Source organism: Orbicella faveolata, unplaced genomic scaffold, assembly GCF_042242905.1.
Source record: "Orbicella faveolata isolate gen_17 unplaced genomic scaffold, um_ofav_v1 contig_1, whole genome shotgun sequence".
NCBI classification, from domain to species: Eukaryota; Metazoa; Cnidaria; class Anthozoa; order Scleractinia; family Merulinidae; genus Orbicella; species Orbicella faveolata.
Genome location: NW_028301536.1, coordinates 5,862,947 through 5,877,854, shown reverse-complemented (window position 1 = coordinate 5,877,854; position 14,908 = coordinate 5,862,947). Strand labels below are relative to the sequence as shown.

Sequence of the window (14,908 nt, the reverse complement as noted above, 5' to 3'; positions counted from 1 at the left end):
TCAGTTTTGATCAAACATGTGCCAAGATGAACTCTCCATTCAAAACGAACTCTGCCATTTGCTTTTCTCTTCTTTTCTTTTCGTATTCACTTTGTAGTGATACACTAGTCTTGCTGAAGGAATAGAATATATTTTGGAAAAGAGTTTCTCTTCACTGCATTTTTGCTAGTAAGAGATTGGGTGTCTTTTTTCCATGAAATTAATACAATCTCAAGTAAGGTTACATACATATTGCATTTCTTTGGGAAAAGGTATAGGGTTGAGTTTTACTTGCACACAGCCAAGGATGTTATTAAAACTGGGAATGGGGAACAGGGAACCGGGAAAGGGAGTCTGGGAACAAGTGTACAGCAGTAACTGGCCTGAGAATCCAAAATGGCAGACAAAGAAAAAGAAAAGGCTCAAAAAGGGAAGAATTTTGGGAAATATGAGGATGTCTTACAGTTGTAATTGTGAGTTTCCACTGGCTGTCCCCAGATGACCAATGCATTCTTGTTAGAGCAGAGTCTGATTGGTACTGGGATAAACATAGTATGAAATGACGCCTGGGGTCATCTGGGGACAAAGCCAGTAGATACTCTTGTTTACAGCTGTATCACTTTGCCACATTCCCTTCCTTTGTCCGCCATTCTGAATTCTCAGGCGGGTTACCGCTGTACACTTGTTCCTAGACTCCCGTTCCCCGTTCCCCGTTCCCCGTTACTAGTTTTAGTAACATCCCGCAGCAATCTAGTTTTTGAGAAGTTCCAGCCTCTGGGGTAATTGGAACATTTCTTTTGTGGTTTCTAAAACTACACATACTTTATCTGGATTAAAAGTCTTGGCATTTTTGTGGTAGGACGAGCCTGACAGCGAGGATGAAGATAAGTATGCAGACAGAGCTGATATGCCTGGACAAAAGTTTGATACCAAAAGGTGAGCACTTTACATGAACTTGGAAAGCTTGGGCGCAAAAAACATTTAAATGAAACAAATTTTGCTTAAAAAAAGGCAGTGAAACATTTTGGAGGGCTATAACCCGAAGGAGGTATTATTTAATAGCCACTGGCTTCCATTGGCCGTTAAAAGCATTTGTTTTTAGTTACTGGATTTAGCTAGTCGCCAATATGTCATCAGGTGCGTTAGTAAGTAACGTGTGTGACTTTTCCGAAGCTTTCGGAACAGTAAATCTCTCGAGGTAAGTCCGAAAACACCTCAAGATTTAATAACTGATTTTCGCCTTTTAAGCGCGAGTTTAAATGAAAATAACTGCTTTTACAGTTTTTAATTAGTATCCTTTCATGAAACATCACATTTTGAGTAAACAACTTTGAGTTAAGCGTCAAGTTTGACAGAAACATAGCGCTAAGAACCCAGTTATGAACCTCTACGATCTCTCACTGCTGACCGCCACCAAGTCAAAGTGTAGGACATTGCAGACTCGTTTTCCAACGTTCTTCAACATGACGTGACGTGACATTGCTTGGATAATCACATCTGTTGGCTACAATGTTTTCTCAGTTTTCTATCTCTCTTTCTCATATGACCAGGCACAGCTTTCACCAAATATGCCAAATTATTGTTTTCGAAGAATCTTGCAGGAGTTTGAATGGTTTCGGAAAGGTTTTGATTGGAAAAACGTTGTTGTGTGTCTTAAGAGCATCTGTCGAGGAAATAAGAGTACATTCTCAAATTGATGCTTATTTCATGTTTTTTTTTTTTTTTCATCCTACCGGGAACCTGATGTAATGTTTGTTTTATTATTAATACTTGTTTCAAATACAGATGGAAATTGAACTATTCACCTTAAGTCAGGATTCTTCGACAGGATTATAAAATGCTCTGCTGGCAAAAAGCCATCTGAAGATCGTTCATACGGAAATTCTGGATTCTTTATTATTGAAATACTGACAGATCAGGGATGTCTGCTTCATATACGCTTATATGCAGAAGAATAATTTCAGTGTCGTCTATTTACTATCTCTAGAGGATGTCATTGGTTTTGTGAAAAGTTTTTTTAACATATTGTAACGCGCGCGGGCGACAACAATTTCCGCTCAAAGAGTCCAACAGCCAACGGTTTAATTACTCGACTCTTAACTTTCAGCTTACTTGTACACGGCAAGTCTACTCACACACACATATCCTGTATTACGAGTGCATTGCGCATTCATTACTCACCATATAATTGTCTCTTAGTCTTAGAACTTGTGCGAGCGTCACATTCAAATATAACCATTATACATCTTAGCACGTACACCTTAGCTCGTGCAATCCCTCTATAAATTTCATTACATTTTCCCCCCTCCAATAAAAGAGATGCGTCCTCGCATCGAGGGTCATTCTAAAGCCAACAACCCCATTTTACATAATCAAAACAGACAACGACAAAGGCGAAGCATTAATAAAAAACAATCCTTTCCGAAAATACCTCTAATGTAATTTCGAACTGTTGAAAATGTCTTACTTAAACTTAAATGTAACTTAAATGTAACTATGAACCGTTCCAAATGTCTTAATCAAACTGAAATGTTAACTCGTGACAAACAGCAATGTTGAAAAAGCATTCCTGGGTCCAACGTTCAAAATTATTGGCTGGACACTTGTCTTTTATGAAACGGTTTTAGGCGGTCATAGTGTACAAACTTGGGCTTTCCCTTGGGGGTCCTGTGGATTTGATATACTATGTCCTGTAACTTGCTTGGTAACTTGCCAAGGACCTTCCCATGGAGTTTGTAGCTTCAGGCTTGGCATTTCTTGCTCTGAGGATTGTACAACCACACCTTCTCCCCCTCTCGGTAGGAATTTCCTCGAGATCTTTGGTCATATAATCGCGTTTGTCATCAGCTTGCAATGTTCAGATTGTCCTGGGCAAGCTGGTGTACTTTGCTGACCTGTTCCCTCAGGTTCCAGGCAAATTCAGTGGAATCTGGTGGTGTGACTTGAACCAGAGGACAACTGAACATTAGATCTACAGGTAGCCTAACATCCTGTCCAAACATTAGCTCATTTGGTGTACAGCCAGTCCGGTCAAGGAAGCCATGGGCAAAAGAGGTAGTAGCTGATGCCAGTTCCGCTGAATTACTTGGACAAATTTGGATAACGTAGCCTCCAAATGTACGATTTAGGTGTTCCACCATTCCATCTGATTGTGGGTGCATGCAAGGGTGTTGTCCGAGTCTTCGCGATATCCGGCAGCCTACACATTTCCTTAAACAGCACCGATTTGAAGTTACCTTCTTGGTCAGTGTGAATCTGCATGGGAACACCAGACCTGGGAATAACCTCAATGCCCAAGAGATGTGCCACAGTCACGGCAGATTGTTCAGGCATGGCAAGCACCTCCATCCATTTCGAGAAATCCTTAACCACTAAAATGTACTACTTTCCTTGGTCTGTTTCCAGCAGAGGTCCCAATACATCAATGGCGAGCCTCTCAAGTTATGCGTCACATTGTAAACCTGTAGTGGGGCTTGAAACGTTTTCTGTGACTTTCTTTGAGATGTGACTTAAGGCAGTTTGGGCACCATGCCTTTACATCACGGTTGCTTCCACTCGAGCAGTACCGTTGCTTGACATGCCGCAGGGTCTCCACTCCCAGATGACCAGCTGTCACTGAGTCATGCAGAGACAACAACATTTTCTCTTGAAGACTCTTAGGAATGACCAATTTTATGCTTTGCTCTCGTTGGAGGCTTGCAGTACAGAATGCCATCCTTTAGGATAAGTCTCTCAAACTGTGCCCAATAGCCCTTAAGCTCTGGAAAAAGGGAAGAAATTTGCTCCCACTTAGGTCGCCCCTGTCCAGATTCCAGCCAGCGTATTACAGGTGATAAAATGGGGTCACATCGTTGCTCATTTTGTTGGTCTTCTCTTGTTATTCCATCTATCCAGAGGTCCATTTCTTGAGAGGAACCTGCAGCTAGATTACGTCCCGACTTCCATTCCTTGTAACTGCACCACAGAACGAATCATTCTCGGGCATGTGCTTTGCCTCGATTCTGTCTCTGCTGTAGTATGCAATTACTTTTTCAGTTCCATTTTGAACTTGTGAATGGACAGCTACGATTGCCACACTACTTGCATTCATGTCCAGGATAAACATGTCATTAAAGGTTGGGTATGCCAAGACTGGAGTTGAGGCAAGATTCTCCTTTAAAGTGCAGAAAGCCTTATTACAGGCCTCCATTCATAAGAATTTTTTCCACTTTCAGTCAACTCATGTAGCGGCTTAGCAATGTGGGCATATTCATAGATGAAATGGCAATAATAGGATGTCAAGCCAAGAAAATTTCTAACTTCTGCAACTGAGCATGGAACTGGTCAGGCACTGACAGCCTCTGAATTACCCAGGTCAGTACTCACTCCATCTCCACTCACAACGTGGCCCAGAAAGGTAACCTTCCTCTGGAAGAAAACATTTCTTTGGGCTGAGCTTTAGATTAGCAGATTGTAGCCGTTCAAAAACGAGTCGTAGGCACCTCACGACCTCTTCAAATGACTTAGTGTGCACGATGACATCGTCCAGGAAAATCAGCAATACTTGGTAAGGTAAGCCCATGAGAACCCTCTCCATCAACCTCTCAAAAATGGCCGGAGCATTGCAAAGACCAAAGGGCATCGCATTGAACTGATACAGGCCAGAAACTGTGGAAAGTGCTGTCTTCTCCTTATCCTTTTCTGCCATCTCTACCTGCCAATAACCACTAGCCAAATCTAATGTACAAAACCAGTGCGACCCAGACAGTGCATCCAGACAATCATCAATCCTCGGAAGTAGATAAGAGTGTTTAACGGTGACCCCATTCACCTTTCGGTAATCTATGTAAAAGCGTATTGTTCCATCTTTCTTCTGCACAAGGACCACAAGAGAAGACCATGGGACTCGATGAGAGCTCAATAATGCCTTTGGCTTTGCATTTTCTCTATTTCTTCCTCTGCAATTTCTTTCAAGTGTAGGGGAAGTTGCCTCAGTGCTTGCTTGATGGGTTTTGACTCCCCTGTGACAATCCTGTGCTGAGTTATGCTGATATGGCCGAAAGGGTTTGTAGAGGTGGCAAACACAGCTTGATGTTCATTGAGTAATTCAATCAACTGTCCGATTTGTTCATCGTTCAAACCATCTGTACTTCTATTTAGCAATTTCTTCAGCTCTAAGGGTAGAGATCTCTGCTGATCTCGAGCAAGTCGTACATCCGTCTCATTCTGCCGTAACCACGGGTCTCCAACTGCCTGATTTCCATCTACTGGTTCGCAAAGCACTGCTAGAGTGTTTTTGTAGACCTGCCTTGGATATGAAGTGGGGTGAGAAGACGAATAGGGATCGGACCATCCGTTTTGACAAGTGATCTGGCTACCAAAAGTTGGCTGTACTGAACAAAATCCAGTGTAGGTTTCAGAATCGCCAGACCTCCATCACGCTTGTCTAGAAACAGTGTCAAGAGAACCTAACCTAACAAGCTTTCGCTGAGAACATTGCAGCCTTAAGAGGCACATATTTTGACTGACGCAGTCTGTCCTATGTTATTGATTTCAACAAACGAACTAAGCTGAGCTGTTGTAATAATGGATACATTGAAAGGTGAGCAAGAATTTTCACGAGTGATAAAAGTACTGAAAAATTGTTCCTTTTTCAGCTTCAACATCTTTAACAACTTTAGGCCAATGGGAGGGGCCAAAATTCACAAAACCAGATCAAGCAGAATAAATTGCAGGGCTCGATAAAACTTCTTGGCAAATTCATCTGAAATCAAGCATAATTGATGAGATGAATGTTTTGGCTGCCACATCAACTGGTCACTTGTTACACCTGAACTGCTCGCTGTGGCCACGGGTCCTTCAATCAAGTCGTACGCCTTTCGTATTTCCTTTCCTATATAGGCTGGTCCCTCGTCTGACCTAAAGTAATGAACAGTTTTCCTCCATTCCTCTAAGTTACTGGTCAAATCCAGTTTTTTAGCATTCAGAAGATCATTGCGCTTCACTTGAAAAATCAATATGGCGGGCTTTGAAGTCGTGCTTTTCGCCCACTTGATCGCTTGGTCCAAACTTGTTGTAACATAAAACCCCTTTCCACTGCTGAAGTCCCGCTTCTGTCTTCCTGCAGGTAGATATATTCCCCTGTTTAAAATGTTGGCGGCACTTTGATGATCTGTGCCGTGAAACAGAAGCATGTATCGTTGGTCATCTGACAGTCCACGATCTCTTAGAAAATCTTGAGCGCGGATTTCGAGAGACCTTTGCGCATGCGTAATGGCAAAGGAAAATTTGGGATGATGCTGTTCTGCAGCATTTTCTTCCTCTGGTTTTCTCGTGCGATGAAACCAAGATGACTTGCCAACATAAAACGTTGGCGGAACAAAAGGAAAATCTGGAGTGATTCTGAGAAAGTCGGCTTGTTCTTGGGAAATCAAGGAAACAATTTCAGGTTTGAAGTGACACTGTTGTACGCCATTTTCACTTTCTTCGCCAGGTTTGCTTGGGAGATGAAATCCTGATGACTCGCCAACAGAAAACTTTGGAACAAAAGAAGACAGCAAAGGGTTGTACTTAAACTCATCGGCAATGAAAATTTCAGCCCACTCGCACGCTTCAATGTGATGTTGCATTTCATTGGCACGCTTGAGGATAGTTTCAATCGCTGCGCTCGATGGATCAAAACCCATCTCACCAAGCAGATCTTTGGTGGGCGAGGTTTTGTCTCTCGTATCTATAGAATGATAATTGTTTTGGAGGAAAGTAACTATCCACTCTTTAAGTGTCCAGTGACCACGAAATTCTGGTTCCATTTCCTCCAGGCAATCAAGAAAGTCAATCTTGAGTCCAAGCACAGAACTAACAAAGACCGATTCCATAGTCAATCTCCTTTGGTCCTCCTCGAGCATTTCAAAATTTGCTTTTCTCTTTTCAGTTAACAGTCTTGTACAAGCTTCCTCCAAACGTTTGTCCAATCTTCCCAGTAGTAACTCATCTGGTTCTTTAGATTTGCTCGAAAACAATGTGGCTTTGTATGGCTCAATAACTTTCTTTTGAGTATTGCTAATTTCGGCTTCAAAATTTCGAAGTTCCCTTCTTTCTTCCTCCTCAGTGAGATGAATTCTTCGCAGCCAAAGTTTGAGGATCAACGAGAGAGCCTCCAGCTGAACGTCTCTATTCAGCTCTTCGACTTTTAAACGTTTGGGAGAACTTTCAACCTTTTCGGCAACAGTAATCCCACGTTGAGGTGGATATTTCTCGGTGAGGTGTTCAGTGTTGAATCTTACAGAATCGAAAATGGATCTTAAACCACTTAATACACTACAAGTGACATCCATGTCTTTCCTCGTAGTATGGCTTTCAACCTACAACATGTAAATAAACAAATTTCAAATACGAAAGCTGAAGAGACTATGATTAATGATTAATTGAACTCCTTTCAGTTTTATGAGAAGGTCAAAGAACTATTTAGCATTTCAATGAATTGGCCCACAAGTGGCAGTTATACATATATAAGTCGATCAGATCTTCAGGTGGCGTCCAAGAACCCTTTAAGTGAGCACATTGAAACTGAAAATTTCAAAGGCTGCTGCGTATCTTTCTAGTAGCCAAAGATAAGAGCGCCCAAGTTCGATTTCTTTTTAATGCTTAACTTTTAAAACGCTAGTGAGCAATCTTAAGTCTAATTTTGCCTCATCACTGAGACGACCCTTCCTAGAAAACAAAAACAGTTCTATCCGCTAAGCGGAATGTTCATAAACGCCCCTAGCCTTGCCCGTTAAAAAGAAACTTTGTATTAGACAAATTAGAACAAAGGGAGAATTCAGAGAATATATCATTGCGGGAAAATTATTTCTATTAAGGGTCAGTGAAAATCACTAGACATTTTAGTAAAAAGTGAAAGTTTTTATAAGAAATCAAAGCTCTGAACTTTTGCCGCATTAAATACGTTTTTTTAGGATGACCTGGAAAAAGAGAGCTTTTTAAATGCCGACTAGGAGCCCCCAAAACTTATCTCAATTAAAGTTGTTCTCGCTTACGAATTCAAGCATTGTGCCAATTGTGACGAGGAGGTTAGCATAGAGTGCGAAATACCTAGGATTCAACAGACGCAGTTTAACAATCATTAGATCGACTTTAAGTTCTTTCCCTTCACATTCCGGTGTTACTGAATGGTATTGATCATAGCAATCATCAAATTTTGAAATCTCCCAAATTGTTCAGGCAATTTTTATTTTGAAAATACAGCCAGAATTAATTTTTGGAGGGTAAGAGGTCCAATAATTAATAATTAAGAGCAATTCTCCAGGAAAGTGAAGCAAAGTTGGAAATGAAAAATTTTACCCCCGCCCCCTCCCTTCAATTTTTGTGTGGAGGTAGGTTACCTTGGGGGAGAAACAAAAACAACCATATTTGGATCGGCAGATGTATCGTTGCCATGGTAACCGCACTAGATGACGTCGGCCTCAGGACCATGTTTTGAGTTAAAGTTCCACTCTCAAAAAGTAAAAGTAAACGCGTCTGGTTCTCGGGTGCATGTGATCCAATTCAAATGAAATTCATACAGATGGTAGAGCCACTCTCCCAGTTTATAAAATTTGCCGTTAAAGTATTTTGGGTTTTATAAACAAGAAGAAAATGCTCGTCTTACTGTGTTGCCTGTCAGCCATTTTGACCAGCAGGAAAAACAAGCACAGCCATATTCGTAATTTCTCCGAAAGTACTCTTTCGCAGAAACCAAATTAGCAGCAGAGATTACACAGATGTTGACGTTTCTAAATATCATAAAATCAATTTGGGGAAGACTATTGCTGGTTTTCAGTGTCACGCAATTCAAAATAGATCAAATTAAAAATCAAAACCGGTCAATAGATAAACTCCAGAATCTGGGAAATGAAAGAAGGTAAATATGCAAAGACTCTCGCCAAAATTCTGGTCACAGCAATTTTTCTTATGCGAGATGTGCGGAGAAATTTTTTACCCAAATTTATAGCTGGTTTTCACATGACGTCACTAAAATTCGAACTACAAAACTATTGATCTTCCTGAGATTTTACTTAAATGATGTATAAGAGCAGCTAAAAGCTAATATTCATACAAATTTTCGCTCCGAATGCGTTCTTGGTTTTGTGATACACTACGCTTGAATTTCCAAGCTTTTGCGTGACGCGGCATTTACATGACGGCCTAGAGAGCTGTCATGATGGTTAAAAACGTGACTTATTTCGGGGAACTTGGCTATCTGAACAGTTCATGTCTTAGAAAAAGTATTATTTTAATGTTTTAGAGTTCCTTGAGGGATAAATCCACGCTTTTGTAGCAAAACTCAGTGACAGATGTTTCTGTTGGTTTCCGGCCGCCATGTTGGTGCCCATACGGATGGGCACCAGCATGGCGTCTCCATACAAATCTCTATAAATTTGGGTAAAAAATTTCTCCGCATATCTCGCATAAGAAAAATTGTTGTGACCAGAATTTTGGCGAGAGTCTTTGCATATTTACGTTCTTACATTTTCCAGATTCTGGACTTTATCTATTGACCGGTTTTGATGTTTATTTTGATCTATTTTGAATTGCGTGACACTGAAAACCAGCAATAGAGATTTGTATGGAGACGCCATGCTGGTGCCCATCCGTATGGATGGCCGTATATTCTGGCCATGGATGGTGAAGACAACTGGCGCAAATTGCAAAAAATTGCAAAATTGGCAATTTTGAGGGCGCTAGTATTTGGCTCAAACAAGCTCTAGAGAGAGAAAATCAGCGTCAAAAGTATCTTTTATCATCTTGTCTGTTACCTACATTTAGTTAATAACGTTTTGGCCAACGAATTTGATGAAATGTAAATTGATACAAAACCTACCTGGAAGGTTTTGGGAAGTTCTTCGGGATGCTTTCGTCGCGTGGTTCTCTGCAGTGTCTCTCCTTCGCTCGTTTATTTTTACTTCTTGAGAGTGAAGTTTTTGGTCAAATCATAGACGTCAGGCCGACATGATCAAGTAGGTTACCATGGCAACGAAACACCTGCCAATCCAAATATGGTTGTTTTTGTTCATCCCTTCAGGTGACCTACCTCCGCACAAAAAATGAAAGGGGGTTAAAAATTTTCATTTCCAACTTTGCTTCACTTTCCTGGAGAATTGCTCTTAATCATGGTGCATGTGTACGCTATGCATGCAAGAAAATGGCTGACTTCGATTCAAGCGTGTTGAGCTTAAATGTGGCCGGCAAAGGTTGGGTTGAATGGCAGAAGAAAGTCCATGCAAGCTGCTGTCGACAAACTGCTCAGTCACTCTTACTGACTCTGGAATGGCTAAGACAGCTAACAACAGAAACTTTAGTGACATTTGGGCTGCTAAGCCAAGTGGGTTTCCAGCTCAAACGTTTGGTGCTACATGTTCGTCGGTGCGCTGAAAATATTTTCTCTAAGTGCAACCGTTTTCCATACCAGCCGAGAAATATTAACGAATGGTTCACTATCACTTCCGCCCCTAGAGTACGAAGACAGCCTGTGAACGTAATTAATGTTAATCGAGATGGTGCGACACAGAAGTGTTACACCACCCAAAACAGAGATGAGAATTTTCCCTTGTCACTTGAAACTGAGGACTACGAAGTCTTTTTTCACGGAACGAGCCATGATCACGCTCGCAACATCATTCACGGGGGCATTAAACTGACAAAAGGAGACAATTTTAAGGACTTTAGTGATGGTGAAGGATTTTATCTTACAAAACAATTCGATGAAGCTTGGAAGAATAAGTGGGCTTCTAACAGACCGTCAGTTACCGCTGTACTAGTCTTTCGAGTTCGCAGAGCTCACTTAAGAGAGGGTAGAGAAGCTTTAGATCTTCGGACAGATGAGGATCAATGGAAAAGCGTGATCAGGGCATTTCGGTCAGGAAAATCTACCGAACAATTTCAACAATACGAATTTATTGAAGGGCCAATGTCATCTATCTCTAGAGGGAACCAAAGTTTACGTAATCTAATATTTCATGGTGACACGTATCAGCTTTGTGTTAAGCACGACAATTGTGCTGAACTATTTGATAGAAGCCTTCACTCAGCAGTTTTTTTTGCGTGTCAATAAGAGCTGTACTTTTGAATATAATGAAATAGATCGTTTTCACGTGACGTCATCACTTTCTAAAATCCAAAACTAAAGAGCCACCAAAATTTATCCTTATCAGGCATAAGAGGTGGTATATTTATATCTGTGTACAATTTTACAGCTCAATAGCGTGCTTCGTTTGGAAACCAGGGCATTTTGAATTTCAGGGTTATGAAGGTGCGTGACACAAGGCTACGATCGAGTTTGTTGAAAAATATATACTTATCTCATGATTTTGAGCCCTTTTAGAAGTTAGAGCATAAGGAAAAGTGCTTATGTAAATGCTTGTTTGTTCAATACCGATAATCAGTCGCCTAGATAGTCAAAGTATCAAGTTCCAGATGTTTTGACTATTTTCCGGCCGCCATACTGGTGTATCACGTAGTTACACCAACATGGCGTTTCAATACTGGGCTCTGTAAATTTCTGGGAAACATTTCGACAAATATCTGAAGTTTGGGGAAACGCACAGGCCTAAAACGTGGAGAAGTGTTTTATTTCTTTATCTTCTATAACTTTTCAATTTCTTAGCTTTTTCCACGGATAGTTTTCGATTTATTTTTTTATTGTGTGAGAGTGAAAACGATATATAGGTAATTTATTTTACTTGCTTATTAATTTTGTTTTCAATATTCATCTAGGCGTATTTACAGATTTGTCAATAGCAGGTTAACAGACTATAGGACCTTATATCTCCTACTGGGCAATATGCTTAAGCTCTGTACGAGTTTTGTACCGAAACCTTTAAATATTTAATTAGTTTCCCTTGACAATGGCGCCAAGATGTCGCCGAAACGTCGGATTTATCTATCGTTAGTTTTTGCCTGTATATGTTTATCTAAATCATTGTTGATTAGAAACCTTGTTTTGTAAGTTTAATTTTGCGCGGAAGAAGCAGATCCACGCCGAGCAGTTTATGAGTGAAGCACGGAGCTCCAAATGCAATCAAAAGCTTCGTCATTCCTCAATGGATGAAAACTCCGTCTTCCATCCGATCCCAAACATGGGGAATGAAGCCTCGTAAGAGGAATTCGATTAAATATTAACGCGATAATTTGGTTTTATCAACGGGGTTGATAATGTGAATTGGCCACCGTAAATAGATTCGGAAGCTGACGTTTCGAGCGTTAGCTCTTCGTCGGAGGGAATGATTCGCTCCGACGACTTCGAATCTCTTTACGGTGGCCAATTCACATTATCAACCCAGTTGATAAAACCAAATTATCTTGTTATACTCCCCACCGACGCAGCACCACAGTTTCTTTAGAAACTTACCCCCTCTAAATATTAACGCGACTGTACGCGATTGATCAATCTTGGGTAACCGAGACATTAACAAGATGATGTGTACTTGGTTTCATTTAACGGTTGTTTGACATCAAATAGCTTGCATTGGGAGACTCAAGAGCGAAACGGTGGGGGTATAACGTTTTGAACCATCTTTCACAGTTTAGTAAAGAACAACTTAAGACATCAAATGCCTGTAGCCTCCATTTTAACAGCAGTTTGTATCGGAATTATCCAGTTTGTGTCAACTTAGTAGTCACTTGTGAGGAATACAGATATAAGGAGTCACGACTTAGAAAAACGTCCCACAACACAATTAGTAGCAAAAAAGGAATAATAAAGTTGTGTAAGGGAAAGTACTAATGAATGGCTTTTGGTTTGTTAACAAACAGTCAAGGATTTCTTTCAGACTCACATATGTTCTCCACGCAGAGAACATACGTGTCAAGTATTTAAATTTCAAAACAAATATTTTGCAATAAAACTAAAACTCCGCGATTCTTTGTTTGTTTGTTTTTGTTTAAATATTAATTCTTTGCAGCCTTTGGCTGCATTGGCTAATATGAGCAACTTCCAGTGGGTGGTTCTAGTGTCAACAAGTTTGTTACCAAATGCTATTTAAAATGTGATCAAAATGAATAGAAAACAGCTGTATTGATAAACTGAATACATCGATGAAATTTCTCACGTGCCAAAAATGCTTTAGTTTAAAGGTAGTTCTATAAGAATTTAAAAACTGGCCTGTTGTACGTGATTTTGCGATGTAAAATTGCACACAATTTTTGGATGGTTGTCTTGTGTTCTTTTCTAATGAAGTTCAGACAATGAAATATTAGAAAATTTATCCACTGTTTAGCTATTTAAGATGATTTCTGCAGAACATTCGAGCAATAATGGCAAAAATTAAGTTACCAAAAAACCCTCATGGCATGGTATTATTTTGAATACAGTTAAGAAGAAGTTATCGAGACTTTGGCTCTCAAGCTGACCCCGGGAGAGAAAACTGAACTTGAAGTTATCCATATTTCACTTAAGACAGACGTTTCGCTGTGGATAAAAACACAATAACACACACTTAAAGCATTCTTACGATGTTTGACATTAAGTTTCTCGAGAATGCTTGAGAATTTAATTGCGGGGTCACTAAGAGAAATTAACTAAAGTTAGTTGTTTTAGATAGTATTCCAAAAGTTACCGTGCTATGTGTAGATTTTTAGTAAATAATTTTTGCACTTATTGCTCGAACTTTGAGCAGAATCCGTCGTAATATTTATTATATTTCCAATTTCCTGTTAATTTTCAGGCGAACAACAGTGAGGAACTTGAGAATTCGGGAAGACACAGCTAAGGTTTGATATTCATAAATGTAATAAATTAAGTTTGCATCATTTTCAAATTTGTTTGTCAAGGAATGTGTGATTGGGAGGGGAGGGGCTTTAGGGGTGTGGCAAGGGGGGCACCGTGGCACAGGCTGCAGTGAAATATATATCATGAATACGGCCCACTGTTCGGTAAATAAGCACCTCATATTATATACTTAATAATGTACATGAAAAAATTACTCAATTCTGATTGGCTGAGAGGAGTGCAGTTCAATTGTAACACCAGTGCAAAAAGTGTAACACCAGTGCAAATTACACATCGTAATTCTGGATTATGATTGGCTGAAAGACAATGGGAAATTTTTGAAGCCAATGATATTACGTAAAATGATGAAGAAAATTTTGTGCAGAAACCTTGAAAAACGTCTTCGCGAATGAGAAAAAATGGCTTCAAGAAAGGGCTTTCGGCACTTCCTCCACGAAGTGCCGAAGCCGAAGCGGCTCGTGCAGTTTCAGCTTTTTGAAAAACTCACTCGTGCAAATTAATTCGAAATTGAACTCGAAACCGTATGATTACCTATACAAGTATGTGCTGACTTTTTAATAAATTGTCTTATCACTCAGTATTTGTATAACCTGGACCCCAATTCAGCGTACTACGATCCAAAGACAAGGTCAATGAGAGAGAACCCTTTCAAAGAAAGAGATGGAATTGCAAACAAGTAAGGGCTGCGTTGAATTTTATTTATCCTTGAAGATTAATCTTCGGCATTTATTGTACTCTATTTGTTTGCAAATGCTAAAACTTGTGTTTGATGATTTTGGTCATGTGTTCAATTTCTTGAACTTTTATTAATTTCTTAAATTGGAGCTGGACTCAAATATAAACAAAAAAAACAAAAGTTTTTACACAAAGGCGACCTCGTGATATAAATTACTGGTGAGGTAAGAAGTGAACCCTACAGGTAGGTTTATAACACAAAAATAGATGACGCGGGGCGAAAATGTCTTTGGTACGCCAAACGGACTGCAAACCTACATTTTGTAACTCGATGGGTTTATTTTAATGGTTTATTTTAATTGTGACAGAAAAAGGGTTAGATATTGCCTTTTATCTCATGAACTTACTTCATCTTAACATCCAAACCCCACGCATAGTTAATTTATGTTTAAATAGGCATCATAATTGATATTACACTACCTGGGTTTGTATTTTGAAAAGACGAAAGGT

At 39.9% G+C, this 14,908-nt stretch overlaps 3 protein-coding genes across 3 annotated transcripts in view; 2 read left to right on the top strand and 1 right to left on the bottom strand.

The window, feature by feature from the left end:
- Nucleotides 1–14,908, top strand: part of LOC110064356 (pre-mRNA-splicing factor SLU7-like) — a 33,930-nt gene that overhangs the window by 4,348 nt on the left and 14,674 nt on the right. Inside the window, exons 8-10 of the mRNA XM_089286482.1 lie at nt 839–915; nt 13,659–13,704; nt 14,302–14,399. Of these exons, the coding sequence (XP_089142608.1) occupies nt 839–915; nt 13,659–13,704; nt 14,302–14,399 (221 nt within the window). The remainder of the gene's footprint in view (nt 1–838; nt 916–13,658; nt 13,705–14,301; nt 14,400–14,908) is intronic.
- LOC149117844 (uncharacterized) lies at nt 1,680–9,875 on the bottom strand. The gene is made up of 2 exons (XM_089286492.1): nt 9,818–9,875; nt 1,680–7,319 (listed from the first exon to the last, which is right to left on the bottom strand). Exon 2 carries the CDS (start codon nt 7,290–7,292, stop codon nt 5,661–5,663), a length of 1,632 nt encoding a protein of 543 aa, XP_089142618.1. The 5' UTR covers nt 7,293–7,319; nt 9,818–9,875; the 3' UTR covers nt 1,680–5,660.
- LOC149117843 (uncharacterized) lies at nt 10,067–12,714 on the top strand. Its single transcript, XM_089286555.1, has one exon. The coding sequence runs from the start codon at nt 10,139–10,141 to the stop codon at nt 11,045–11,047; it is 909 nt and encodes a 302-aa protein (XP_089142681.1). The 5' UTR covers nt 10,067–10,138; the 3' UTR covers nt 11,048–12,714.

Excerpts from the sequence above, each read along its gene's own strand:
- LOC149117843 (XM_089286555.1), top strand. The coding sequence starts at position 10,139 with ATGGCTGACTTCGATTCAAGCGTGTTGAGCTTAAATGTGGCCGGCAAA.
- LOC149117844 (XM_089286492.1), bottom strand. The coding sequence starts at position 7,292 with ATGGATGTCACTTGTAGTGTATTAAGTGGTTTAAGATCCATTTTCGAT.